General features: G+C 37.8%; 1 protein-coding gene across 4 annotated transcripts in view; it reads left to right on the top strand.

Moving 5' to 3' along the window:
- Positions 1-27,945, top strand: part of Eml5 (EMAP like 5) — a 112,910-nt gene that overhangs the window by 25,901 nt on the left and 59,064 nt on the right. For all 4 annotated transcript variants that reach the window (XM_027419615.2, XM_027419617.2, XM_027419613.2 and 1 more), the window contains exons 5-15: positions 3-188; positions 2,185-2,320; positions 3,818-4,019; positions 5,151-5,288; positions 9,033-9,289; positions 11,323-11,535; positions 19,979-20,146; positions 20,731-20,837; positions 21,224-21,342; positions 22,665-22,851; positions 26,513-26,618. In XM_027419615.2, the coding sequence (XP_027275416.1) occupies positions 3-188; positions 2,185-2,320; positions 3,818-4,019; positions 5,151-5,288; positions 9,033-9,289; positions 11,323-11,535; positions 19,979-20,146; positions 20,731-20,837; positions 21,224-21,342; positions 22,665-22,851; positions 26,513-26,618 (1,819 nt within the window). The remainder of the gene's footprint in view (positions 1-2; positions 189-2,184; positions 2,321-3,817; positions 4,020-5,150; positions 5,289-9,032; positions 9,290-11,322; positions 11,536-19,978; positions 20,147-20,730; positions 20,838-21,223; positions 21,343-22,664; positions 22,852-26,512; positions 26,619-27,945) is intronic.

The raw sequence follows: 27,945 nt of genomic DNA on the forward strand, positions 1-27,945 counted from the left end.
AGTTCTGGAGTTTGTGTGGAAATGCTCTGACCCCCAAACGAGGAGTTTTTGGTAAAACAGGTGACCTGCAGACAATATTGTGCCTAGCCTGTGCTCGTGATGAATTAACATACTCTGGTGCACTCAATGGGGATATATATGTTTGGAAAGGAATCAATCTTATACGAACAATACAAGGAGCCCACACTGTAAGTATATTTGAATATTTTAACACTTAGATGTTTACCACTTAACTTTCTTAAAACAAGCTATCTAATACAGCCTGTTGCTAGTTAGTTCAGTTTCTTGAAAAATGCTCTTCTAACCATTTATTTTTAAGGCTTCAATTAAGAACTATGTAATTAGACTCATACATATTTATTAACTTAGTATAATTATCATCTTGTTAAAAACCATTGTTATAACAGTGTCAGAATAGTAGTGAGTAAAGTTTGTTGACTTTAGCCATAGAGTTTTCTAGATTAGCTTTAGTAAAATAAAGCTAGTGTTGGTAAGGCCAACTTAACCACTAGGCAATTTGGGAACATACAGGAGGAAAAACAAAAACAAAAACAAAAACAAAACAAAACAAAACTGTAGACTCATTAAGCCAGGGAAGAAGGGATTTAATATTTTTAATTGATTTATTAAATTATTTATTTACTTCCTGCATGTGGGTGTTTTGCTTGTTTGTGTATCTGTGTGTGCCTGGTGCCTTTGGAGGCCAGAAGAACGTGTAGGATCCCCTGACACTGGAGTTACATACCATTATGAGCTTCCATGTGGTTACTAGAAATTGAACACAGGTCCTCTGGAAGAGCAGCCAATGAACTTAACCACTGAGCCATCTCTCTAGTCCCTGGGATTTTGCTTTTGTTTTTCTTTTCATCTATTTATTCATTTATTTATTTTACATACCAACCACAGTTTCCCCTCCCTCTACTCCCAGCCTCCACTTCCCCCTTACTCCCCGCCCCAATCCACTCTGCCTCCATCTTCACTTAGATGGAGTAAGGTCTCCCCTGGGAATCAGCAAAGCATGGCACATAAAGCTGAGGCAGAACCAAGGATGAACAAGTCATCCCACCATAGGGAATACATTCCAAAGAGCCTGGGATTTTTTTTTTAATTCATGAAATTTTCATATAATTAAGTCAGAAAAGTGTATTGTTAAAACTATTGTGTGATCTTAAATTCAAATTGTTCAGTTGAATCATCTCTCCCCAAATAGGGAAGGAGGTTAGTTAGCATGGAGATTATCAACTGAAAAGTACTAAACATGTGCTAAAGAGCCATTTATGGTTGATTTGCTGTAAGCAAAGTGTCTGGAAACAAAACTATAATTTTTCTACAAAAGTTGTGGTAATTCATATTATAACCTCTAATATGTGAAAACACTAGTTTTTTCCTTCATATTTTTCAGTATAGAATATGAAGTGTTTAAAATTTTTGCTTATCTTCTGGAAGAAAAAATGTCAACTTCCTTAAATTGTCATTTTTTTAATTAGTTACTCTTTTTGTATTACACTCTTGTTTGGTTGGTTATATTAAGGCTTTTTGTTTTGTTGATTTGTATGTTAGAGATATGTAGTTTTTCAATACTTATATAACAGTTAAGGGCCAGGGATATAACTCAGATAGAATGCTGGTCTAGCATTATAGAGTCCTGGGCTCAATTCTAGTATGTACAGAAGAGTGGAGGTTTTTTCCTTTATGGTTTATAGTTTTCTTATCATGGATAAAAAAGTCTTACAACTCAGTCACATGAGTATTGTGATTTTTATACTTATTTATTACATTTAGAATTTTGCCTTCTAGAATTCATTTAATATATAGTACACTGTTAAACTTTCTTTTGTGTTATGTACATATCTTTAAATACTGCCTCAGCTGCATATTGACTTTGTAATGATGTATTATATTTTTGTGTGTCTTTTGGTATGTTTGTTTATGCTTCATAAGAAAATATTGCTGAGTGAGTTTATTTAGTAGATTTCTGCCCGCCCCCCCACCCAAGACAGGGTTTCTATGTGTAGCCCTGGCTGTCCTGGAACTCACTGTGTAGACTAGGCTGGCCTTGAACTCAGAGATTCACTTGCCTCTGCTTCCCAACTGCTGGGATTAAAGGTGTGCACCACTACTACTTGACTTAGTAGCTGTTCTTAAAATGTTTATGTTGCTAAGTTGTTTTCTACCTTCACCTAGGCGGGAATTTTTAGTATGAATGCTTGTGAAGAAGGCTTTGCTACTGGTGGCAGAGATGGCTGTATTCGTCTTTGGGATTTAGCTTTTAAACCAATTACTGTGATTGATCTCAGGGAAACAGACCAGGGATACAAAGGTAATGATAAAATGAATGTGTTGTGCTAAGCAAATTGTGAATGAACCAATGGTTGTGTCTTAGCACACACACACACACACATACACACACACACACACACACACACACACACACACACACACACACACACACACACACATTTCTATACATCCCACCTGGAGGACGTTTGTTGATAGTTGTGATCACTGCCATGCCAAAGGTTCTTTTGTAATGTGCCTGTTGTAATGAGATTAGCAGAGATATCTGATAGGCATTTACTTTTTTTTAACTGTGGATTGTGAAATATTTTACTGTTACAATGCTAAATAGAGCTGTTTGCCAAATAACTACATAAATACAATATATTGGGAATTGGTAAATTTTTTGTTAATGATGATTTAAGTCAATTTTCTTTATTCAGACTTTACTTTTTCAGTAATTAGAGGACTTAAAAATAGAATAGATTCTCAGTGTAACATATTAGTCACTAATATGTCATTGAATTACAAGACTAAGATTAGAAGTAACACACTTTGATCAATTTTTCTTAAAATACTATTTAAATAATATTTGTGTCACTGGGAGATGTATAACTCTGGTCTAATTGTTTAGCCTCATCTGTAAAGTAAGGCCACTACAAATATCTCCTAGTTTTAAATGAATTAATACATGTTAATTACTTAGAATGTTCAGTACATAGTAAGCTTTTAGATGTTAGCTGCTCATCATTAGTTTAGATGAGCATTATTCTGAAGCTTACAAAATAATGTCATTCCTTTTTTCAATTTTATTCCCAAAATGGTATTATGAGATATGTAGTGTCTTTATATTGGCAATGTTGTTTAAATTTAAATGGGAAAGTTTTTCATAAGGACCCAACAGGAACTGTGGAAAAATGCAGATACAGTAAAGGTGAATATTCTCTTTCCTTAGATCTATTGATAAGTAGATTTAAGAAGTGGAATACAGTGAGAAGTCAGGTTCTTACAGAAAACACACAATGCACTTCTCCAAAGGCAGTGTCCTGAGCACTTACCTATTGTAAGTGCTTGGGGGAGCTGGACTACAAACACAATCTGATTCTCAGAATTGTGTAGCAAGGGAGAAGGAAAAAGTGTTACCTAAAGAATGGTGAGAAATTAGGTATCTGGCCGGGTGTTGGTGGCGCACGCCTTTAATCCCAGCACTTGGGAGGCAGAGGCAGGTGGATCTCTGTGAGTTCGAGGCCAGCCTGGTCTCCAGATCGAGTGCCAGGATAGGCTCCAAAGCTACACAGAGAAACCCTGTCTCAAAAAACCAAAAAAAAAAAAAAAAAAAAAAAAAAAGAAATTAGGTATCTGAAAAAAGAAAACGATTGTTTCATATGGAAAAGAACACAAACAATTGAACATAATGGGAGCGTGAACCCAGACTTTTGTATTCTGTCTTACAACCAAAATATAAAAGATATCAAAATTAATTTCCAATTAAAACTTCATTTTATTACTGTAACTTTTTATGTTATGTGCTTTTTACCAGGTTTATCTGTGAGGAGTGTTTGTTGGCGAGGTGACCACATTTTAGTTGGAACACAGGACAGTGAGATTTTTGAAATTGTTGTGCACGAAAGAAACAAACCTTTCCTAATTATGCAAGGGCATTGTGAAGGTGAACTTTGGGCACTTGCTGTTCATCCTACTAAACCTTTGGCTGTGACTGGAAGTGATGATCGTTCAGTCAGGTAGGTCAATCATTTCTTAGGTAATTCAGACTGTAAGAACTATCTAGCCCTGTCCCAAAGGATATGACACTCTGAAGAGTGTATAGCCAAAGGTTCTAAATGTTTCCCTACATATTCCAACTATAGTCCCTGAGTTTCATCACTGTGTTAACATGGTGACAGCTTATTTTTCTATTATTTTATTTTTTGCTTGTAAACATATGTATGCATGTGTACTGAGTGTCCCTGGAGGTGAGAAGAGGGTATTGGATCCCTTGGAGCTGGAGTTACAGGTGTTCTGAGCTACCTATGTGGGTGCTGGACCCTAACTCAGGTCCTCTGAAAGAGCAATGCACTCTTCTAACTGCAGAGTCACCTTACTGGGTCTCAAGCCCACAACTTTTGATGTGAAGTCCAGTTATCTTAATTTTTAATATTGTAGTCTGGAATAATATTGTAGTCTTGATGTGAATATTTTAAGTACTCCATCTAGAAGACTACATATATCCTTATTTTCTTTAGGGTTTTTTGTTTTTGCTGTTTTGTTTGTTTTTGAGGCAGCGTCTCACTATGTAGCCCTGGCTGACCTGAAACTCGCTCTGGAGACCAGGCTGGCCTCCAAGTCACAGAGATCTGCCTGCCTCTGCCTTACCAGTTCTGGAATTAAAGGCATATAATGCCCAGACTTATGTATGTAATTGAAGGGATTAGATAGCTCTCTTTTGATTAGGGTAGAGATTACTAATCAATCTAAGATTAACAGTCGAATCATAGTGATGTCGGTATGCTTTTATATTTTTTAAAAAGTTCGTTATTGCCTCTGTATGTGCGAGTGGGTGTGGGCTCATGAATGCCATGGCGTATAAGGGTTAAGGAAGCTTTTGGAAGCTGGTTCTCTCCTTCCATTAAGGGTTCTGGGGATTGTGCTGCAAGCACTTTTACCTTTGGAGCCATCTCACCACCCCTGCTATATTATTTTAAAAACAAAAAAAATTCTGATATTCCCTTTTGTTTTAATCATGAATAATATTTCTGTTTTCATAGAGAAAAATGTCTTACATTAAACCGGATTATTTTCACTTTGATATTCTTATATAGATTATCATTTTACAGTATACATGAATTATTTTCATTCTTAATTCAATTGTGCAGGATTTGGAGCCTTGTAGATCACGCTTTAATAGCAAGATGTAATATGGAAGAACCAATTCGATGTGCTGCTGTCAATGTAGATGGAATCCATCTTGCCCTTGGAATGAAGGACGGGTCATTCACTGTCCTTAGAGTGAGGTATGCTATCAGAGTAGAAACAGAAGCAGTAATTTATTGTTTTGTTGGAATGTACAGTACTCATTGCTCTGGCCCACTTACCATCTCTTTCCCTCTTCTTTTATATGTGCTTCAAATAGTAATTTTATTAAATGAATATGCTTATATTTTCCAATAAAATATCTTTGTTAGAAAACTAAACCCAAGAACTTTTATCTGGGGCATTAAGAATGCTTAGCAAATGTGTTGGAAAAGTGGCTCAGTGGTTAAGAGAGCATCTCTTCTTACAAAGTAACTGGGTTTAGTTCCAAGAACCCACTTGGTGGCTCACAGCAATTTGTAACTCCAGTTCTAGGGGGTCTGACTCCAGTCTTCTGGCTTCTATAGGCTCCTGCACATGTAGTACACATAACCGTCAAGCAGGCATACAGACATACACATAAAAAAGAAATTTTTTATTTAAAAAAAGAATACTTAGTACAGTGGTGGCTGAAGCTTGCCCTGACCTGCTGTAGGTAGTATTATTTTCAGTTATGATTCTCTGTCATTAAACATCCTCAAGGCTATGAGAAATGAGTAGTGCTTTGTTTGCTTGTTTGTATCTTTATGCTTTGAAAAAATACCTGTATCCTTTCATTTGTGTGACTAGAAATGCTTAAGGAATTTATTAAAAGGCCGGGACTTTAATCCCAGTGCTCAGGAAGCAGAGGCAGGTGAATTGCTATGAGTTCAAAGCCAGTCTGCCCTACCTACTGAGTTCCAGGCCAGCCAAAGATACATAGGGAGACCCTGTCTCAACAAACAAACAAACAAACAAACAAAGAATTTGTTAAAGCTGCTGCTAATTTATGTTGAACTATAGGTAGATACATTGAGTTTCTATCCTTTGTAGCTACATAGTCACAGCATGTTCACAAAACAGTGTTTTATAAATCTTTCTTCTCCAGCTCAGTAATCTTCTACCCAGAAATGTTTAATTCTTTTTTTTTTTTTTTTTACTTTGCCCCTCTTGTTTAAGAGTCTCTTCCACGGAAGCTGTCAAGTTCATTTCCTTCCTTCCAGCTTCACTGTTATACTCCTGTGTAGGCTTTGTCATCTCCTTACAGGATTGGTAGAATAGCCCTCTTAACTGCTCTCCTTACCATCTAAAAACCATTTCGTGCTGCCATGATAGAGATTCCTTCTTTCTTTATTAATTAAATCTGCACCTTGACAATTTCATACACATATATGATGCATTCTGGTTCCTTTCATTCCCTACCCCGTGTTAGCTCTCTGCCTCCACCATCAACCCATCTTCCTACAAGTCTCTTCCCCACACTCATTCTTTTTGCTTTGTTTTCTGACCACGGAAAGTAACCAGGGCCCTCTGTGTGACCATGGGTTTGGAACTCTACTGGAGCCTGATGGGGCCCTTAGTGGTTACATAACTGAAGATGACTCCTTGTCACCCAGCATGCATGTCTATAGCCAGTAATTCAACAGGGTAGGTAGGGCACTATGAGTCCCCTCCTCTGTCTGTAAGTGACTAGGTAAGGCCACCGGTGCCTTTTCTCCTCCAGCAACCTGCATAGCGCTCCCTGTACTGTGGAAGCGACATCAAGGAGGAAGTTCCCAGCTCACTTGCAGCTTGATTTTAGAGATTTAAGTCACACTTGTTTACGTTCATCCTTTTCCCAAAGGCTTTTTGCTCTTTAGGCTGAAGTTTGTAATCCTTGACATGGTGTGCAGGGCCCATCTCTCTGATCTATTTTTCTGTACTTCATTCTGTTTTATTCTTTTTCTCTTCACCACTGGGCCTGATGGTCCAGGCTTGTAATCTTAGCTGTTGAGGAGGCTGAGACAGAAGGATTGTGAGTTGAAAGCCTGCCTGGACTTGAGTGAGTGCAAGGCCAGCCTACTTAACTTTGTGACTCTAAATAAATACATAAATAGGCTGTAGAGTGCTTGCCCAGCACATATAAGGCTCTTCGTTTGATTTCCAGTATGGAAAAGTAAAATAGGTTTTTACAGTGGGAGATGCTGTAATTTTTCTCTTAAAATTGTTTTTTATTTAATGTCATATTTGCTTTCAATCACTGTACATGTCCAATGATATTAAATGCATCCACATTAGTGTATCACTACTATTATCTCTAAACCTTTCAATCTTTCTGTGTGGATTCAGCTTGACATACTGCAGCCATCTAGATTTAGAACCACCATATTGATCCAGGTTAACTTTAATCAGCATTTCCTGAATAGTTCCCAGCATGCCACAAATGTACAAAGCCTATGGAGTTATGTAGAGCTTACAACCAGACCCTGGCACTGGGAAAGTACCTGACTCCTTGACATTGGAAATAAACTTGTTTGCATGATGTCATTTTTGTCCCTTGTCCTAGCCCGGGTTGTGTGGTTGAACTTGGGCTTGCTGATAACACTTGTGTCCGTAGTTCCCAAAATTTCACTGTGCAATCCTGGATTTGTCCGCCTGTCTTTCTTTGGTTTCACTGTGTCTAGTTGATCTCTAGCTTCATTGTTTTGTGCTTTTCCCACTAATTTCTGTATCCACATTGTACTGTGCACCATTCTTCAAATACACCATGCACTTCATCTTTCCATGAGTTTGTATCTTATTCCTGAAGAACCTTGTCTCCTCTCTTAGACTTAGACAGCACCTTATGCTCAAGTCAGATTTACCCTGCTGTGGCTCCTTCCTGCTTTCAATCTAGTCTTAGTCTGCCCTTCAGTATTTCTTACAGTTTTAAATTTTCCTCTTGAGCAGTTGCTGTATATTGTCATAGTTATTTTATGTCCATCTCTCATGCAAGGTCAGATCCAGTTTGAATCACTTATATTAGAGCAATATAAGTATTCAATACTATTAAAAGTGTTTGAATGTTTGCTCTGACCTCCATTTAGAAACTTTAAGAATGAAGAAATACACCTCTGCTTCTGAAATTGCCTACCTGGAGCATTTCAAGTGGCCAATACAGAATTTATATGGAGAGGTGGCTGCCACCAAGAGGATCTTGCCGATCTTCCCTGCATCTCTGCCCCCCCCCCCACTCCTTCCAGTTCTAGAAGTTTGAACACTCAGTTGTGTTAAACTTAAGAGTTCATCCATTTTTATGGCTGTTACCAATGCCTATGTCATTTTGGAAATTCATTTTAAGACATCCTAGAAAAAATGGCTGAATTGTGGTCTATTTTTTAAAAATAAACTAAGCCGAGCATGGTGGTATATGCCTGTATTTCAAGTGCTTGGGGGACTAAAACAGACGGATTGGAGTTTGAGGCCATGCTGGGCTACATAATGAGACTCTCAAGAAAAGGGAACATTTGAAATAAAATTCACTAGTGGAGAAAAAATGAATTAAAACAACCAAGATATATATTCAAGTATATTGCTCAAATGGTGCATTTTTCATGCTTTTTTCATTTTCCAAATGTCAGTTTATATATTTGGCTCATTACAAAAATGTGTTTGAAAATTACGATATTTAAGAATATTTCATAAATTCAGTATTTATAAAGAACTTTTATCAAAAAATCTGGCTAAATATTTTATTCTATGGATCCAGAAATTTATTAGGGATCTGTAGGATAGTTAAAAATTATTTATTTCTTGTCAGCAAAATAACTTATTCCTAAAGTAGATACTGATTACCTTACTTATATGCATATCATAGTTTTAAATACCTAATGGAACCTCAGTATTTGGAGACATTTTACAATTCTCTTGTGACTTTTGATGATATGGTCTTTTTTCTTTTTTAACAGAGATATGACTGAAGTTGTACATATTAAAGACAGGAAAGAGGCAATCCATGAGCTAAAATATTCACCAGATGGCACTTACCTTGCCGTTGGCTGCAATGACAGCTCAGTTGACATCTATGGAGTTGCTCAGCGTTACAAAAAAGTTGGTGAATGTGTTGGTTCACTTAGCTTCATCACTCATATGGACTGGTCTTCAGATAGTAGATATTTGCAGACAAATGATGGCAGTGGAAAACGACTTCTATATAGGATGCCAGGTAAACTTTTCTAGCACATTACATATAGTTCATAGTCTTTTAATGTCTGTGATATTTAAATTTTCATTAAGTGTAAATCATAAATTATGTTTGATTATCGACAGAGCAATCTGAGCTTTCTCAGGCAATGTGGTGTTTTCTACAAGACAAATATCTTTAGAATTCTTCCCCACCAGAATATTGAGTTGTGACACCGAAATTCTATATGTTTAAAATATGCAATATGATTTTTTAAAAAAGAATTTGAGATAGGGTCTCATTATGTTTCCTGGCTAGCCTGAAACTGGCTATGTAGACCATGCTGATCTCAAATTCCAAGATCCGCCTGCCTCTATATCCCAAGTATAGGGATTAAAGCTTTATACTATCATGCCCAGCCCAACGTGATTTTTTTGTGTACATACATTGGGCATTGTAAAATTATTTTCACAATCACACTTAATGGTCATACCTATCACCTAATATAGTTATTGTAATTTGTGTGTAGTAGAAACATTTGAGAGCTTCGTTAGCAGATTTCAAGCATACCATGCAGTGATACAGTGTGGATAATAACAGTTATGGCACTGTACATTCAGAAAGGGCACTCAGAACTCATCCTATACAAGTGGAACTTAGTGCTCTGGAGAACATGTCCCCATCCCAACACTTCTCCCAGCTCTTGGATACCAGCATTGTAAACCCTTCTTCATTAAAACTCCACACCTCTCAAAATGACCTTCTACATTTCTGTTTGACGTGGTGCTTTGTGAATTAATCACCCTCATAAGGACTCATTTAATAAGACTGGATGCATAATACAATTAATACATCTCCCCCAAGCTTTTCACTGATGATTTATAATAAGATTTATTAAGTCCTAAAGTCCTCTTACCTAACACAAATGTATCATCCTCCATCTGTCATTTCTTTTTACTCTTTTTCAGCCCCCTCCCAATTATATATCTTTGGTTTCTTTTTAATACCTGATTTGCCACTTTGTCATAGCTTTTGCCTTTTTTCCTTTCCTTCCCCCCTGCCTCCCCCTACCCCCTCTTTTCCTTCTACTCCCTCCCTTTCTTCCTCTCTTCCTTCTTTTCTTCCTCCCTTTCTTCTTTTCTTCCTCCCTTTCTTCTTTTCTTCCTCCCTTCCTTCTTTTCTTCCTCCCTTCCTTCTTTTCTTCCTCCCTCCCTCCCTTCCTCCTTCCTTCCTTCCTTCCTTCCTTTTGTCCTTCCTTCCTTCCTCCCTCCCTCCTCCTTTCTGCCCTTGCTTCTTTCCTCCCTCTTCCTTCCCTCCCTCCCTCTTGTTTGTTTGGATTTTTGTTGAACATGTTATTGCAGATGTTTAATAAAAGAGACCAAAGCCCATGCCATCAATAGACTGCTTACATTCTTTCTCTGCTTCTACATTCTCCTCTGCTGGAGCAGCAGTTGATTCAGTGTTGTCCTGGAGATGAGGACAGAGTAGATATAGCAGAGCAGAGACCTCTAGTTGCCAGTAGGGAGGACCTCACTTACTCCAGTGTAGTCTTAGCTTCCTCAGAACCAAGCACCTTGGGCTGGAGAGATGGCTCAGAGGTTAAGAGCACTGGCTGTTCTTCCAGAGGTCCTGAGTTCAATTCCCAGCAACCTCATGGTGGCTCACAACCATCCGTTATGAGATCTGGTGCCCTCTTCTGGTGTGCAGATATACATGGAAGCAGAATGATGTATATATGATAAATAAAATCTTTAAAAAACAAAACAAACAAAAAAGAACCAAGCACCTTGACAATCCCTGATGAAGAAAGGCATCTTTTGCTTTTTCTTATCACTTACCCAGTTGTCACTAATTGTTGGTCATGATTTTAATAAGATTCAGTTCGGGTTTTCCCTATGAATGAGTCTGAGGAATTGATAATTATATTCAAGCTCTCTAAACTAGTATGATGTTAGTAGCATTTAAAATTTTCTCATTTTGTTTTTTCTTCTAAACCACACTTGCCTGTCTGTTCATGTATTCTTTTCTAAAAGAATCAAATAAAGTATTTTCTTAATGAAGACTTTTATTTTTAGGAGGAAAGGAAGTGACAAGTAAAGAAGAAACAAAAGGTGTTCACTGGGCTTCATGGACATGTGTTTCAGGACTTGAAGTCAATGGAATTTGGCCCAAGTATTCTGATGTCAATGATATAAATTCAGTAGATGGAAATTATGTTGGCCAGGTTTTAGTTACAGCTGATGACTATGGAGTTGTAAAATTATTCCGATATCCATGTTTAAGAAAAGGTATCTTTCTTTTTAATATTTTAACTAATGTTCTCATAAAATATGTTATATTCTTATAGTCTAGATAAATGATAGGAGTTAATATTTCAGGGTATATATAAATTGGTGAAGACTTTATTTTTGTCAATTCAAGAATTGTTGTCCTGTTACATTTGTTTTTTGGTCATGAAATTTTTACCAAGAATTATTCTTGAATTCATTATAATATATGCAGTAATGGCTCTTCACCTGACTTGTTAATAGTTACTACACACATATTAAAGTGCGACTCTGTAACAGTGATTACGAGAACAGCTGAAGTAGCTTGATCCAAGTATATAGTGAACACGTCCGACTTAAGGATTTTCACAGAAGCCCAAGTTGTATTGATATTACATGTGTGCAAGCCTCTTCATGTTGCCAGTTCCTTCCTGTGAAATGTCAGATACTCTAAGGACATAAGTAATTCAAATCTGTGAATAAAGGCTGGCTGTATTTTTAGTGAGTGAAGCCCCTGTTCCTAATCTTCTAGCACAGGACATGTGAGGCACCAGGCATCATTCAATTTAAATGTTCATCTATACTGTTGCATGTGCCTTTTGATTGCTTTTCATTGCCATAAAATAATTGTGTTGTAAATGCATGTTATAGTTTATGCATTTATTTTCCCATTAGTTGACATTTGAGTCATTTCTAGTCTTCTGTTCACACATGTACAGGTTCTCAGAGGTGTAGATAGCATGAATCTGTTGGAAGATAGAGTATGTGGATGTGGAACTTTATAAGAAAAAGTCAGTTTGCTTTCTAAAGTAGTTAGAACACTTTATCAAGACTTGACCTTACCAGAGTTTCTTCTAATTTTTGCAAATGTAGCTACTGAAAGTAATATTTTGTGGTCTTATTAAAATCTATTCTAATGAGACTGAGCTTCATTTTCAGATGTTTTGGGGAAAGATTTCGGTGCTTCCTGTGTCAAACACAGTTCTCCTTGCTCTATGGTTGCTTCTTTTGTTGAGCTGTTCCAGTAGGTTCAAGTGATGTATGATTTTTATGGATTGCAAGTATCATTTCTCAGTTCTTTTCTTTTTCTTTTTTTTCTCTTTGTTTTTCTGAGAGATAGCCTCTGTAGCCCAGCCTGGCCTCAAAGTTACTATGTAGTTGAAGAGTCTAGACCTGAGTTCTTAATTTGTCAGTCACCACCTCCTAAACACAGGGATTGCAGGTGTATGCTACCGTGCCGGGCCTCTTTTCATTCTCTTAATCTCCTATCAACTGCTTCTTAATTTCTATACAGCCAAATCTTGCATCCATTTCCTTCCGTGTGTGTTGCCTGTGTGTATGTGTGCACACACAGATGTGCATGTGCCATAGTGCATGGAGGAGGTGAGAGGACAACCTTGGGTACTGGTCCTCACCTTCCACCTCGTTTAAGACGGGGTCTTTTTGTTGTTCCCTGCTGTGTCCACCAGGCTATCCTGTCCAGGGGTTTCTAGGGATTCCTTTGCCTCTCCCGTTCATCATGCCATAGGAACACTGCCGTGCACAGTGCCAAGTCCAGCTTTATGTGGGGCCTGGGGATTTGAACTGAGTTTTTCAAACTTGAACAGCAAGCACTTTATTCACTGAGCCATCTCTCCAGCCCCTATCTGTTTTCTAATGCATAATGCTGTTTCATATATTAAGAAATTTCCCTTTACATGGAAGTGGGGGAGGGTTTTTTCAGTATAAAACTATGTATTGACTACTGTTTACCTTTATTTCCAATAAAGTATACAGTGTATGTACAGTTGGATAGTATTCAGATACCACAAAGTTATTTTCTTGGCTTCTGCTGAACAAGTAATCCACATAATGAAAAGATTGAGCCTACCAGTAAGGAGTGAATCAGAGTAAAGAAAAAGCATGCTCAATAATGTAATTTATCAAATTTGTTCACTTCGATGTCAGGAGATCTTCAGTTGCCAGTATCTGTATGATTACATGTCCATAAGACATCTTAGGTAGCCCATGGATCAGAGCCTCTCAGTGTATAGATTTCAACTTTCTATAAAGGAATGACTCACTGTAGGAACCTGGGCATGCCCATTTAAGTCTGGCTTAGCTAATTAAGACAAATGAGGATCTGTTTATTTCTTTGCCCAAGTGAGAGTTATTATCTACGAATTTTTGCAAATTGCTACATTTATGTGATAAACATATGAATTTTTATGTAGCTTTTAAATTATCCAATCTAAATTATCCATTTAACTACAGAATCTGTTTTAATTTGGAAGGCTATGACTTGAAAAAAATTCAGTCTATCCTGATGTGATTTTTTTTATCCCTTTTTAATTTAAATTAGAAACAATCTTGTTTTACATGTCAATCCCAGTTCTCTCTCCCTCCCATCTTCCCCTGCCCCCCACCAGCCACCTATCACATCTCCTTTCTGCTCCCCAGGGAGGGTCAGGCCTTCCATGGGGGATCTTCAAACTCTGTCACATCATTTGGAGCAGGGCCTAGGCCCTCCCCCATGTGTCTAGACTGAGAGAGTATCCCTCTATGTAGAATGGGCTCCCAAAGTCCATTTGTATATTAGGGATAAATACTGATCTACTACCAACATCTCCATAGATTAACCAGACCTCCTAACTGACACCCACATTCAGGGGGTCTGGATCGGTCCTATGCTGGTTTCCCAGCTATCAGTCTGGGGTCCCTGAGCTCCCCTTTGTTCAGGTCAGCTGTTTCTGTGGGTTTCTCCAGCGTGGTCTTGACCCCTTTGCTCATCACTTTTCCTTCTCTGCCACTGGATTCCAGGAGTTAGCTGTGGGTATCTACTTCTGCTTCCATCAGTTACTGGATGAAGACTCCAGGATGGCATATAAGGTAGTCATCAATTCATTATAGGGGAAGGGCACTTCAGGTAGCATCTCCACTATTGATTAGATTCTTAGTTGGGGTCATCCTTGTCGATCTCTAGACATTTCCCTAGTGCCAGATTTCTCTTTAAACCTATGATGGCTCCCTCTATTATGGTATCTCTTTTCTTGCTCTCCTCTGTTCAACCTTCTCCTGACTCAGTCTTCCTGCTCCCTCATGTCCTCCTCTCCCCTCCTCTTCTCCCCTTCTCATTCTCCTATCTCCCTCTCCCCTACTCCCCATGCTCCCAATTAGCTCAGGAGATATTATCCCTTTCCCCTTCTCAGGGGGACCATGTATATCTCTCTTAGGGTCCTCCTTGTTTCCTAGCTTCTCTGGCAGTGTGGATTGTAGGCTGATAATCCTTTGCTCTATGTCTAAAATCCATATATGAGTGAGTACATACCATATTTGTCTTTTTGTGACTGGGTTACCTCACTCAGGACAATTTCTTCTAGTTCCATCCATTTTCCTGCGAATTTCAAGATTCCATTGTTTTGTTTTGTTTTTTTTTCCCCTGCTGAGTAGTACTCCATTGTGTAAATGTACCACATTTTCTCTATCCATTCTTCAGTTGAGGGGCATCTAGGTCGCTTCCAGGTTCTGGCTATTACAAATAATGCTGCTATGAACATCGTTGAACAGATGTCCTTGTTGTATGAATGTGCTTCTTTTGGGTATATGCCTAAGAGTGGAATTGCTGGATCTTGTGGTAGACTGATTTCCATTTTCTGGAGGAATCTCCATACTGATTTCCAAAGTGGCTGTATGAGTTGGCACTCCCACCAGCAGTGGAGGAGTGTTCCCCTTTCTCCACATCCTCTCCAGCATAAACTGTCATTGGTGTTTTTGATTTTAGCCATTCTGACAGGAGTAAAATGTTATCTCAGATTTGTTTTGATTTGCATTAGCCTGATGGCTAAGGATATTGAGCACTTTCTTATGTGTCTTTCAGCCATTTTAGATTCCTCTATTGAGAATTGTCTATTTAGTTCTGTACCCCATTTTTTAATTGGATTATTTGGTGTTTTGGTGACTAGCTTCTTGAGTTTTTATATATTTTAGAAATCAGCCCTCTGTAAAATGTAGGGCTGGTGAATATCCTTTCCCATTCTGTGGGCTGCCGTTTTTGTCTTGTTGACTATATACTTTGCTTTACAGAAACTTCTCAGTTTCAGGAGGTTCCATTTATTAATTGTCGAACTCTGTGTCTGTGCTACTGATGTTATGTTCAGAAAGTGGTCTCCTGTACCAATTCTTACGAGGGTACCACCTACTTTCTCTTTTAAGAGGTTCATTATGGCTGGATTTATGTTGAGTTCTTTGATCCATTTGGACCTAAGTTATGTGCATGTTGATAGATAAGGATATATCTTCAGTCTTCTACATGCCAGCATCCAGTTGTTGAAGATGATTTCTTTTTTCCAATGTATAATTTTACTCAGTTTTTCCACTTCCAGCATTCCCTCAGTTTGTGTTTTCTTTATTGTCTCTATTTCAGTTTTCAGGTCCTGAACTGTTTCCTTCAACTGTTTAATTGTATTTCCTTGGCTTTCCTTGATTTCTTGCATCTTTTGGTTTGTCTTTTCTTCCATTTCTTTGAAGGATTTTCTCATTTCCTCTCTTAGGGTCTCTGTCATCTGCATGAAGTTGTTTTTAAGGTTGCTCTCTTCTGCTTCATCTGTGTTGGGTCTTGCTGGTGTAGAGTCCCTAGACTCTGGTGGTGTCATATTAATCTTTCTGTTGTTGGATGTGTTCTTATATTGCTGTCTTCCCATCCCTTTTTCCAGTGGGTGCAGGTGGGGTCTCTTCTTCTCCTGGTGGGTACGGGTCCACGGTTCTCTTCTGGTGGGTGCAAGCAGGTCCAATACTCCAAGGGTTTCACCGTGGGTGCAGGCAGGTCTGAGACATTCCCTGTCCCATGGGGTAGAGGTAGCACCGGGATGTCAGCAGACTCTGGATGGCTTGGTTCGCTGGGGGCGAGTATAACTACATGTAGTCCCCATGCCAGGAGATCCCCTGATGTGATTTCTTAGATTGTTCATAATGATGATGAAATCTCATGAACATGGGTTATTACCCATGTTTTAGTTTTGGTGAATACTTAAAAAAACAGTTAATATAAGCATTTTAAAAATATATCCATGGAGGGATATTATTACAGCCCAGATACAGGAAGGAGGGCGTGGACCCTCCCCCAAATGATGTGAAGGACTTTGACGGATCCCAGTGGAGGGCCTCACTATCCCTGGGGGGAGGGTGGGGGTGGGTTGGAGGCATTGGTGGGGAGCATGGGAGGATGAGAGGTGAGGGAATGGGGGGATGGATATGTAAATAAGAGTGCTTATTTATTTACACTCTGCAAATACATGCAAACAAAAATCCCAGGATGACCCTCTGAATCCTAGTTCTTATTGAACAGTGACTGAAAATTTTTCTCAACATTAAAAAAGGGAGGGGTTCTTAAAAACAGGAAATATACTATGGTGTGAGCTGTTCTGGTCTGTCATAGCAATGGTTCTCAACCTGTGGGTCCTGACCCCTTTGGGGTTCTAAAGAGCTTTTCACACATGCCACCTAAGACCATCAGAAAATACAGATCATTGTGGTTCAAAAAGGTAGCAAAATTACAAGTAGCAATGAAAATAATTTTATGGTTGGGGGTCACCACAACATGAGGTACTGTATTGAAGGGTTGCATGCAGCATTAGGAAGTTTGAGAATCACTATGTTAAATGAAGCAACAACAGGAAAAAAAATACATACTGCTTTGTGAATTTGTTCAGGATCTGTGCTAATCTCTGCATTGTCCTAGTTTTAGTGCTGCCAAAGTGAGCTTGGAAGAGTTTCTTATTTGAAGATTTTAGTGAAGGCCAGAAAGATAGTCCCATATATTTAATACCAAAAGTTCAAAGGTAATTAAACACAATTAAAAGGAAAAAAACTCTACCACCATGTTGCTATTACTTATTGAAGAATTGTAATCCATTAGATTCACTGTTTCAATGAAACTAAACATTAAAACAAATTTAGAAATCAAGTCACTGAAATAAATATAAGTATTTCCATGTGTTTCTTTATCCTCATCAGGAATTAAGAAAGCTTCTATGACCATTCTAACTTTGATAAATCTTGGCTTTGAGATGCTGGTCCTAACTGACCAATACCTTTTACCATAAACTGTTTTGTTTTGTTTTATTTATTAAAATATTTTCTTTTACTTTTTAAAATATATCATTTCCTGTAGCATAGTCTAAAAGACGTTAAAATGGCAGATTCAGATCCTGTACTTTTAAGTAATTAGACCAATGCTCAAACTGCAGTCTCTGCTTTCAGTTCTGATGGCTTCCAAGCTGTATTGTACCTCTTCCTCTGTGAATTGCAGTGGCAGTCAGGCTTGTGCCCTTCCTCCACCATTTATATCCCAGCAGTCCAGTGCAGGTATAGAGACAGAGCAAGGGGGAATACAATCTTTTTTCTTTTTTCTTTACTCTCTCCTTTTCAAATATATGTTTGCGGTGCACCAGGCATTAGGAATATATAGATACTACCTCAATTTAAAAGACTTTACAGTTTATTGAAGGAGTTAGCAAAGCTAGTAGACTGTTATATTTCAGTGTAACCAGTATAAGCACAAGAGAGTAATCACCGAATTCTTAAAGCAAGTGGAAGAAACCCTGTTTGGTCCTGGTGTATGAGAGTCACTTTACGAAAGATGTGATATCTAAGCCCACCACTTAAGATATTGATTTATCATAGACAGTAAGAAGTACTGGCAGTTACATTGTTCTGTTCCTGTTTATTTCTGGTACTGTGGTTTAAACCCATGGCTTTGCACAAGCTTTGCCTCTGAGCTATAGCCCTAGCTCCTATAGAATTCTTAATATAATCCTTTGGACTAGAAATAATTGGTTTTAGGGCTGGAGAGAAGACTTGGCAATTAAAAACACTTGTTTTTCTTGCAGGGAACCCAGGCTCAATTCCTAGCATCCACACGGTGGCTCACAATTCCCCATAACTTCAGTTCCTAGGGAATACAGCATCCTCTTCTGACCTCTGTGGGCACCAGGCATGCACATGGTGCACAGACATACATACAAGGAAAAACATTCATATACACAAATAGATCTAAAAGTTTTTAAAATAAATTCTTGTTTCTCGGACTAATTTTTATAACTTTCTCATAGATTTTTATTATACAGAGTATGTTGTTTTGTTCATTTGTTTTGCTTTATATTTATTTTTGTGCTAATGGGGCTCAAAGCCAGGGACTGACACACATTAGGCAAATGATGTACCACCGAACTATCTACTCCAGCCCCCTTTCTCCCATGCCTCTCACGACTCCCCTTTCAAATTCTTTACCTTCTTAATTATTATATACACCTAGACAGCTGTGGTTTGTATGTTTTTGTACGGCTGACCTCTTGGGATTGGATAAGATTAGGGTGCTCATCTCTGAGGAAGACTAATTCTCCCTCTGTCAGTAATTTGTAATTACCTATAACTCTTCTTCTAGGGGTGGGACCACACTGGATTCCCCTGCCCCCATCTACTTTGGCATGTCATCTAGCTTTGTCATTGTTCAGGTATTATTTAAGCAGCCATATTATTGAGATTTCATGGGTGTAGCTTCCCTGCAAGAAGTCTTACAGGGTTCTTACAGTTTTTCTACAACAGTCCCTGTGCCTGAGGTGTAAGGATTGTGTTGTCCATCTATCAGTTGGGACTGGGCTCCCCATAGTCAGTTGCCCTCTGATTTTTGACCAGCTGTGGCTTTCTGTAATAATCTTTGCTGCAAAAGAAGCTTCTTAGATGAGGATTGGAAGCTACGGTGGGTATAAGGATACGTAATTAGACTTTAGTTAGGAATTACACTAGTTTAGGGAGGTGACAGTAGTAATTTCTCTGAACTGTATGACCTGAATTCTGAACTCTATGGCACAGTTTACTTACCACTTACTTGACCTCAGAAGCCATAGATTGTTGGCTAGATTTTCAGGACCAGGCATGATTACTCTCCTACTGAGCAGGCCTGAATGAAGTCCAATTCTATAGCTGTTGGTTACAGCCAAGATAGGTGTCACTATTGCTCCTTAGGGATGATCGTTCTTACAGTTTTACAGTTCTTTTACTGTGATGATCATTCTTGTAGTTCACAGGTGTCCCAGCCGGTAGGGCTGTTGAGCTTGCCTCCTTTGGCACATGTGGAGCACCTCCTGGTATTACGAAAGCTAGTCATCAAAGAGAAGGGTTTTGGGTCAGATCCAGCTCTATCTCTTCAAGTCCTGTTTCCAAGGTGCATAGTGTCCAAAACAGTAGGAATTTAGACTGTGCATTTTTTGTGGTTCCTACCAAAATATATTGTAAAATCAGTATAAAGGAAATATTTGCACCCCTCGGTTCATCCATTTGTTCACTTTTAGCTAATCATTTAAAATCATTTTCTCATCTGATCATACTTGAGATAATGGTGTGATGTTATAATAGTTTGGATAAAGTAGTTGTTGTGTTATTTTTGTATATTGGATTTTATCAATTTAAAGATATATTTTTGTTATAGGGGCCAAGTTTAGAAAATATATTGGCCATTCAGCTCACGTTACTAATGTCAGATGGTCACATGATTATCAGTGGGTTATTTCTATTGGTGGAGCTGATCACTCTGTCTTTCAGTGGAAATTTATTCCTGAAAGAAAATTAAAAGATGCTCTTCACATAGCACCCCAAGGTAAGCTTAAGCAGCTTCCACATTCATAGCTTCAAATTAATGATTTTACCATTAAAGCTTATTAATAGCAGAAATTTCCTGTTAAAAAAGGCGTATATCTTTAAAGTCGGGTGTCACAGAGTATCCCATGTGAAGTATTTGGGTTGGAATTTAATTTGTCCAATGAGGGAAGCAATAGTTCTGTTAGCAATACCAGAAATTAATCTTTCATCTCAGAGATATGGGTTCCTAGATTTTTGTATATTTTTAGAAACAAAAAATGTCAGTTCACCTATTGTGTGTAGTATTTTTAATGTTGATTGTGGGTTATATTCACTTGAATCTACATAGACATTTCAATTTGGTGTAGCTGTCGTTGGGGAACCAGTGGAGGGATTTAAAGGAGCTATTGAGTTTGCAGTGAGTGGACAGGAAGATAATCTGTAGTATAGTTTACTGACATCCGTGTCCCCTGAATAGGTAATTTCATTTTATTCTTTGTTTCCATGTCAGGTTAACAGTGCCCTCTTTATTATTAAGTTTACATTGTTGTTTTGAAAGTTAATCTCTAAACAAATGATTTTTCATTTTTTAAAAACTCACAGAAAGTCTGGCTGAGTCCAATAGTGATGAATCAGATTCAGATCTATCTGATGTTCCAGAACTGGATTCTGAGATTGAGCAAGAGACACAGCTTACTTACCACCGGCAGGTAATGCCCCAGTAGCCTATGATGTTGCCAAAAGTGTAGTTTCTTTGTCTTGATTCTGCTACTTTTATCTATTGTGAATTTTTATGGCTTCAACTTCTCCAGTAATCCCACCCACACCCCCGTTGAAGATAGCACACTTGTATAAAATGTTCTTTTGTATTAAATGTTTGATGTACTAAGCAAGTCTGCATTCTGTTTGCCTGTAGAATTTTGTCACCATTGACCACCACATTCCCTTTGAAGTGTTTCCTTAAGAAGTATAAAAGTTCTTGGAATACAAATTTTACAAAGTATTCTCGTACCAGCATCTGAAAGTTATATTGAGTATACGAGCATATTTATTAATAACTACCTTAATCGTATTCCTATGTATATACATTTTTAAGGTTTACAAAGAAGATCTACCTCAGCTTAAAGAACAATGCAAAGAAAAACAGAAAAGTGCTACTTCTAAACGAAGAGAACGTGCTCCAGGAAATAGTATTCGATTACACTTCATTCATGGGTATAAAATACTATTTTTCACTTGTATGTTTGAATTTAGTTTACACTTAATAGCTTGGCAAGTCACCCCACCTTGCTACGCCTTTGTTTCCCTATCTTCAAATTGGTGCCTGACTAAAAATGTTGCAGTGAGGAATAAGTAAGCAATGCCAGTGATGATGGACAACATTGTCTGGCACACAGTGAGCCACTATCAAAGTCTTGATTAAATTTCTAAAAAACTGTCTCTTGAAAGTTTGATACTACATTCATAGAAGTGGACATGACACCTTTAAAAATGAAGGAGGTAATTATCTCTCCTACAATGTGACTACATTGGAATTTTCTGAGTCCATATTGTATGAATATTTAGGATTTGATAGTTAGCTAGTTGTTCTTAGTATCTGGCATCCTTTGGAGGCCTCACATTTTAGCTCCACAGTAATACGTTTTTACTCATGGCAAGCATGCATTTTCTCACCAGACTGGTAATACTTTTTGAAAAGAATTTATACTTGAAAAGTATTTCTAGCGATAGGGAGATTACTTGGTGGTTAGGAAGGTTTGCTGCTCTTCCATGGGACCTGAATTTTGTTCCCTCCATGTGATAGATACACACACACACACACACACACACACACACACACACACACACACACACACAGACACATACACACATAAATAAAATAAATCTTAAAAAAGTATTTCCCTTCCAGTGTTAAAATAGATAATATTTTTATCTGGTTGTGTTGAATGAACTGGACTTCTTTGAAGCACAAAGCAAGGTTGTCGTTGATGGGATTGTATTAACCATTTTAATTATCTGTAAAATATTTGTATATTTTAATTGATTGCTTAAAGTTACTGTTGGAACATGTATTACATTGTCACGGGTCAACAATGTGCATAACAAAGTAGTGTTTGAAACCTTCTTCTCAGTTCTCCCCATCCCCACCCCAGGTGTCATTCCCTTCCCCTATAAATAATATTTACTTTTAGAAATATTTGAATAAAAATATGTATTCATTCCTTACCATATTGTGTATAAAAGGAAGTGGTTTTACTTTGTAGAATACAAACTTAATAGTGTTTTTGCAAATACTAGAATATAGAAATTTCTGTACCAGACTTCATTCATTAACACCTTAGCCTATCTCTAGCTATTTGTAGCCAAAGAAACTCATAAAGTATGTAAAGTCTAAGAAACTGGCATTTTCCTTTAACTATTCAGTTCCTTTTAGACCCGAAATTAGAGGATCTGAATGATACCTACTTCTCTGTATGTTATATATTGAGCAGATGAAAGATTAAAATGCATTGTACATGATTTATTTTCTGCATTAGTTACAGAGGTTATGACTGTCGAAGTAATCTTTTCTACACTCAAATTGGTGAAATTGTGTACCATGTGGCAGCAGTGGGTGTCATATATAATAGACAACAGAACACACAGCGTTTTTACCTGGGCCATGATGATGATATTCTGTGTCTGGCTATTCATCCTTTGAAGGACTATGTGGCCACAGGCCAGGTAAGTCCCTTTAAAAGAGCATGTGACCATAAGTCAGATAGGCAACCTTTTCAAAAACTAGTTTTTGAGATTTATTTTTATGTGTATGGATGTCTTGCCTACATAAATGTTTGTGCACCATGTGCATGCAATACCCATGGAGTCTAGAAAAGAGTAAAAGATACCCTGGATACAGATGGTTGTGAGCCTCTGAATGGGTGCTGGGAATCAAAGATGGGTCATTTGGCAGAGCAGTCAGTGTTTTTAACTGTTGAGTCATCTCTCAAGCCCCCAAACCTGATTTTTTTAGGTTGAGTGACTAAAGCAATATAAGTAATTACTTAACAAAATGCTGTATAACACAGAATGACCATGTCTTTTATCTTTCAATTGCCACCTACCAGTGCCAAGATACCTTTTTTATGGGTATTCATAAAGAAGGAGGCAAAGCATTGTTTGTAGATTCTTACTGTACTTAAGAACTGTACTACCTTCTTAATGTTTATTTAGTTTACTTTCACCCCAACCTGTCAGTATTTAATAGCCAAAGGCAAAAGTGCCAAGGAACCTTGGAATGAAATCTTTAAAAAACTGTGAGTCAAAATAAGTTGATTATCTCCTATGTGTTCTATCACAGTGATAGAGCACCAGCTGTCACAGATGCCTAGACCCCTGAAATGAGGTGCCTCCAAGCACACTACTATAGTACTAGATATTCCTCAGCCAGACTGAATTTTCTGTTTGAATCCAAGTGCCTTTATTTATTATCTATAAGCAAATTCTGGATTCTCCATGTGTCTCTGTTTCCTGTTTTTAAAGTAAGGATACTATTGGTGCCAAACTTAAGGAGTTGTGATGGTTGATAAATAAGCCCGACTTTGTGAGGACTGTAGGGCAGTGTCTGTCATGTAAGTCATTCCTCAGTGAATGTTAGTCTGAACCATCCATCGTCACTCCAATGCAATGCCTGCAGTGATCAACAGCCAGTTGAAAATGTAGGTCTTGAATGTATATATTAAAAAAAAAAAACAGAGGGGCTTGGGAGACATTTGCTGATTTAATAATGGAAACAGAAAGTAAATTATTTCAGGTAAAAACTTAGAAAAATGTACCTGGATATTCAGAGGGGGAATCTTGAAGGTTTATATTTAAATAACAGGTGGCAAAGTTATGAAGAAAACCATGATAAAAAATGAAGGAAACTGGAGGATTAGGCAGAAGTCGTGCTATAAAACTATCAAAAGTAACAAAACTTGTAGAGGCCAGGTAAAATGTAAAAACCACTAATAATGTTTAGATGAATAACTTAGTGAGGCAGTGGCTGATTTAGTGCTGTTTTGTTATACCTTTGTATTAAAAAGTGTCAAGTATAATTGATTTCTATCATTGTATTTTCAGGAGTTGCTTTTTATATAAAATATGTATTTTATATATTATATGATATATGTGTATTTTATGTATATATATATATATATATCTTTATAGTTAATTATAGTTCTAGATTACTTGTGCATGAGTGAGCATCATAACCAAGTAGGTTGGTTTCATGTCTGTTGCTATGGAAAAATTTACTTCAGACATTTCATTCAGAGGACAGATTTACCTTGCTTCTCAGCTTCAGGAGTTTCAGTGGTTATCTGGCTTTGTTGCCTTTGGGCCCAATGGGACACATGCTCTGCCCTGCTGGCTGTGAAGCAGACAAATATAGGAATGAGCCATAGTCTTAGTGTACCTTTGAGGTGATACTCCAAGTGACTGAGCTTCTTCCCACTAGGCTCTATGTCTTAAAGGTTCTACCACTCCTGATAGCAGCCATGGACTGGAGATCCAATCTATAGCACCAAGTTAAAGATGAATGGGATGGGAAGAATGGCGGTGGGTGGGTAGGTAAGAAAGTGTGTTTGAAGTTTCTTCTGTGAATGAGAAGAGGTAGAGTAACAAAGAAAGGAAGGCAGAACATAGGGAATCCGGAGAGGTAAAAGTTCAACTAAAGAACACAAAGAAAGATAAACACAGGCATACAAGTTCCAGAAAGAGTGAACCTTACTAGAAGAGTAAACAAATGACAGTTACAAATCAAGCATTACTGAATTGGTTCTCCAGAAACTTTCTAAGGTGAAGAACTCAGTACACACTCTTTAATAACCCCAAGTGTAAATGCTCTGAACCCTCCAAGCAAAGGATGGAGACTGAGGGGGCTGTCACTGAATGGGAAACTTGCTTTCTTGGCTCCAGTGGCTAGCCAGTGAGCTCTTGAGATCTACCATCTCTGCTCCTCAGTGCTGAGGTTACAGCCACAGACAACAGTCCTGGCTTTATACATAGATACTAGGGGTTCATATTAGATCTTCAGATCCTCATGCTTGCAGAACTAGTGTTCTTACTCACTGGACCATCTCCCCAAGTCCCTAGAATCTAGATTTTACATTTGTTTATGGTGTGTGTGTGTGTGTGTGTGTGTGTGTGTGTGTGTGTGTGTGTGTGTGTGTGTATGCATTCGTGTGTGCATGAATTTGTGTGTGCATTTGCACATGCACATATGGAGTTTAGAGGCAATTCACAAGAGTTGGCTCTTTCCTTCTACCACGTGGTTTCCAGGGATTGAACTGAGGTCATCAGGCTTAACACTAAACCATAGTATAGATTTTAATGTGTCCATCACAAGTCCCCTTAGTCTAGATTTTAAAGGGGGGTTTGCAAATCAAAGGGTTACGTTCTGGGAAGAACAGGGGAATTGGGAATGGAAGCAAGAGCCAGTAAGGGGAGGGTGACTGTGCTCAGAAGTGCATTACATATGTGTAAAAATGTCATGATTCTATTATTTTGGATAATACGCACCAATAAAAATATACCATGATAGGAAAACAATGTCAGAGTGCTATTGTCCATTTTGGTTTCATATACATGCTTAGTGCTTTAACCCTTCCTAAATTTTTTTTTATTATACCAGTATTCTAATCTAGAATATTCTTGCTTGTTTCTCTTCATCTAAGATATGCACTTTGCGAAGTCATAGCTCTATTATGTGTTATCTGTTTCACAAAGTCTTTTCCAGAAAGTTGTTTTCTTCTCATTAAGTATATAGTACCATGTGTTCTGAATGTCCTGTTTTTCTAAGGAGTTTACAAAAGTTATCTGAATGCCGTAATACTCAAGAGTGCCAATCACGGTATTCCTGCCAACAGATAGGTACTTAGTAATCATTTATTGTTGTTGTTGATGAATTGTGGGAAGAGTAGGAGTCATATGTAATTCTGTAATATTCCTTGAGACACTATACCCAGATTTATTACCTGCTTTTGTTTTGTCCAGGGTATTGAACCATGGGCTGTATATATACTAAGCATGTGCTTGTGTCCATGAGCCACAACCTCAGTCCCCTTAACTAACATTTTAGACTGTTTTTAGTTAGTAAAATAATGGCTCATACCGTGACATGTTTGTTTTCACAAATTTGTATCATTTTCCTTGGTTATCTCTTCACTCTGTTCTCCTCAACCCTTCTTAGAGTTTGCAGAAATGTTAATGAAAACAGTAACTCCTTTTTTTTGTTTGTACTCTTCTCTTTGTTTTTAACTTGATAAATTTCCATGACAAATAAAGGCTATATAACTGTTTTATTTCCTTTTAACAGATATAAAAAAATTGTTTACAATGGCTTTTATAATTATATCTTTACCAGGTAGGTAGAGATCCCTCAATTCACATATGGGACACAGAAACCATTAAACCATTGTCTATATTAAAGGGCTACCACCAGTATGGCGTCTGTGCAGTTGATTTCTCAGGTAAGACTCTTCTGTCTTTTATATAGTGTTTAAATCAGTGTTACTTATCAGCATAAAAAATGGCTTTGTGTAAAATACCTTAAAACTATCACAGTTACTCATGTAATGTGTACCTTCCTTTGGACAAATTTTTATGTTAATCTTTTACAGCTTTAAAATAAACTTTGAAAATGTTTAGGGTGAATGAAATGAGAATGTTTTCTAGATGTCTCTATTAAGTAGCAACTTCAGTTCATCTTACAAGTTTAGTTTGTGCCATCAGTTTAGTAACCACAGATATACCTGCAGTGAAACCTGGTGTGTGGATTGAAAGAAAATTTTTTATTGGAGAAGTGTATATTATGGTTTTGCTGCCTTAACCAAAGTCAGTTATCCATAAGTGAGAATTGTGGGGGGTGACATATATACACATATATTTTCAAGAATACTAATAGTCAAGAAACAAGAAAATATAAAGCAGACCGAGTGGATCAACTATAAAAACATCAGTGGTAGCATTGAACAACTAATTAAGATTTGCAAAAGTGAGGCAGAGTGCAAAAGGTTCTCTTACGGTTTGACTTACAACCTGAAAGCACATGTACTTCTGTCAGTATGTCATAACAGTCATTTGCTACAATAGTTAATATAGTTGTTTGCTAATGGTGATGACTGGAACTTGGCCTTCACTAAAACTAGCCATGTTAGTGACAGTGAACTGTACCTAGATGTTTTCATTTTATGAACTTTTCATAGTCACTGAGTTTTTATGTCACAGTAGAGTTAACAATGAATTTAATTAGATCTATTTTCTTTTCCTTTCTTATTTTCTTAACACAGACTTTGGCTTTATTTTTAATTGACCTATAATAATGACTTATATTTATGGGTGTAGGGTGATTAGTGTGTGTGGTGTCAGCAATGGATCCTAAGGCTTTACATATACCAAACAAGTGCTCAACCACTGAGCTATACCCCCAGGCCCTAGTATGATGTTCTGATACAAGCATATATTATAAAATAATCACCTCAGAGGATATTTAGGATATCCATCATTTTATACATTTACCAACCCCCACCTGTAGGGAGACACTGTACCCCCGCCTCCTAGTAGCTTGGACAGGTGTGCTGGGACATGCCCGTGAGGGCGTGGTCAGGGAAGGTCTAAGCTGACATGGGAACGATTCTTAAGGGACCACACACACACACACGTGAATAGCCCTTCTTTCTGGCCCCTCTCTCTGGCCTGGCTGCCTTGCTGCCCCTGGCATGCTCTGGCTTGCGTTTGGGATGATGTTTATCTGAATAAAGAAACCTTAGCCTTACGGACTGCAGATCGATCTCATCA

This window comes from Cricetulus griseus, chromosome 5 (assembly GCF_003668045.3).
Source record: "Cricetulus griseus strain 17A/GY chromosome 5, alternate assembly CriGri-PICRH-1.0, whole genome shotgun sequence".
Taxonomy (NCBI): Eukaryota; Metazoa; Chordata; class Mammalia; order Rodentia; family Cricetidae; genus Cricetulus; species Cricetulus griseus.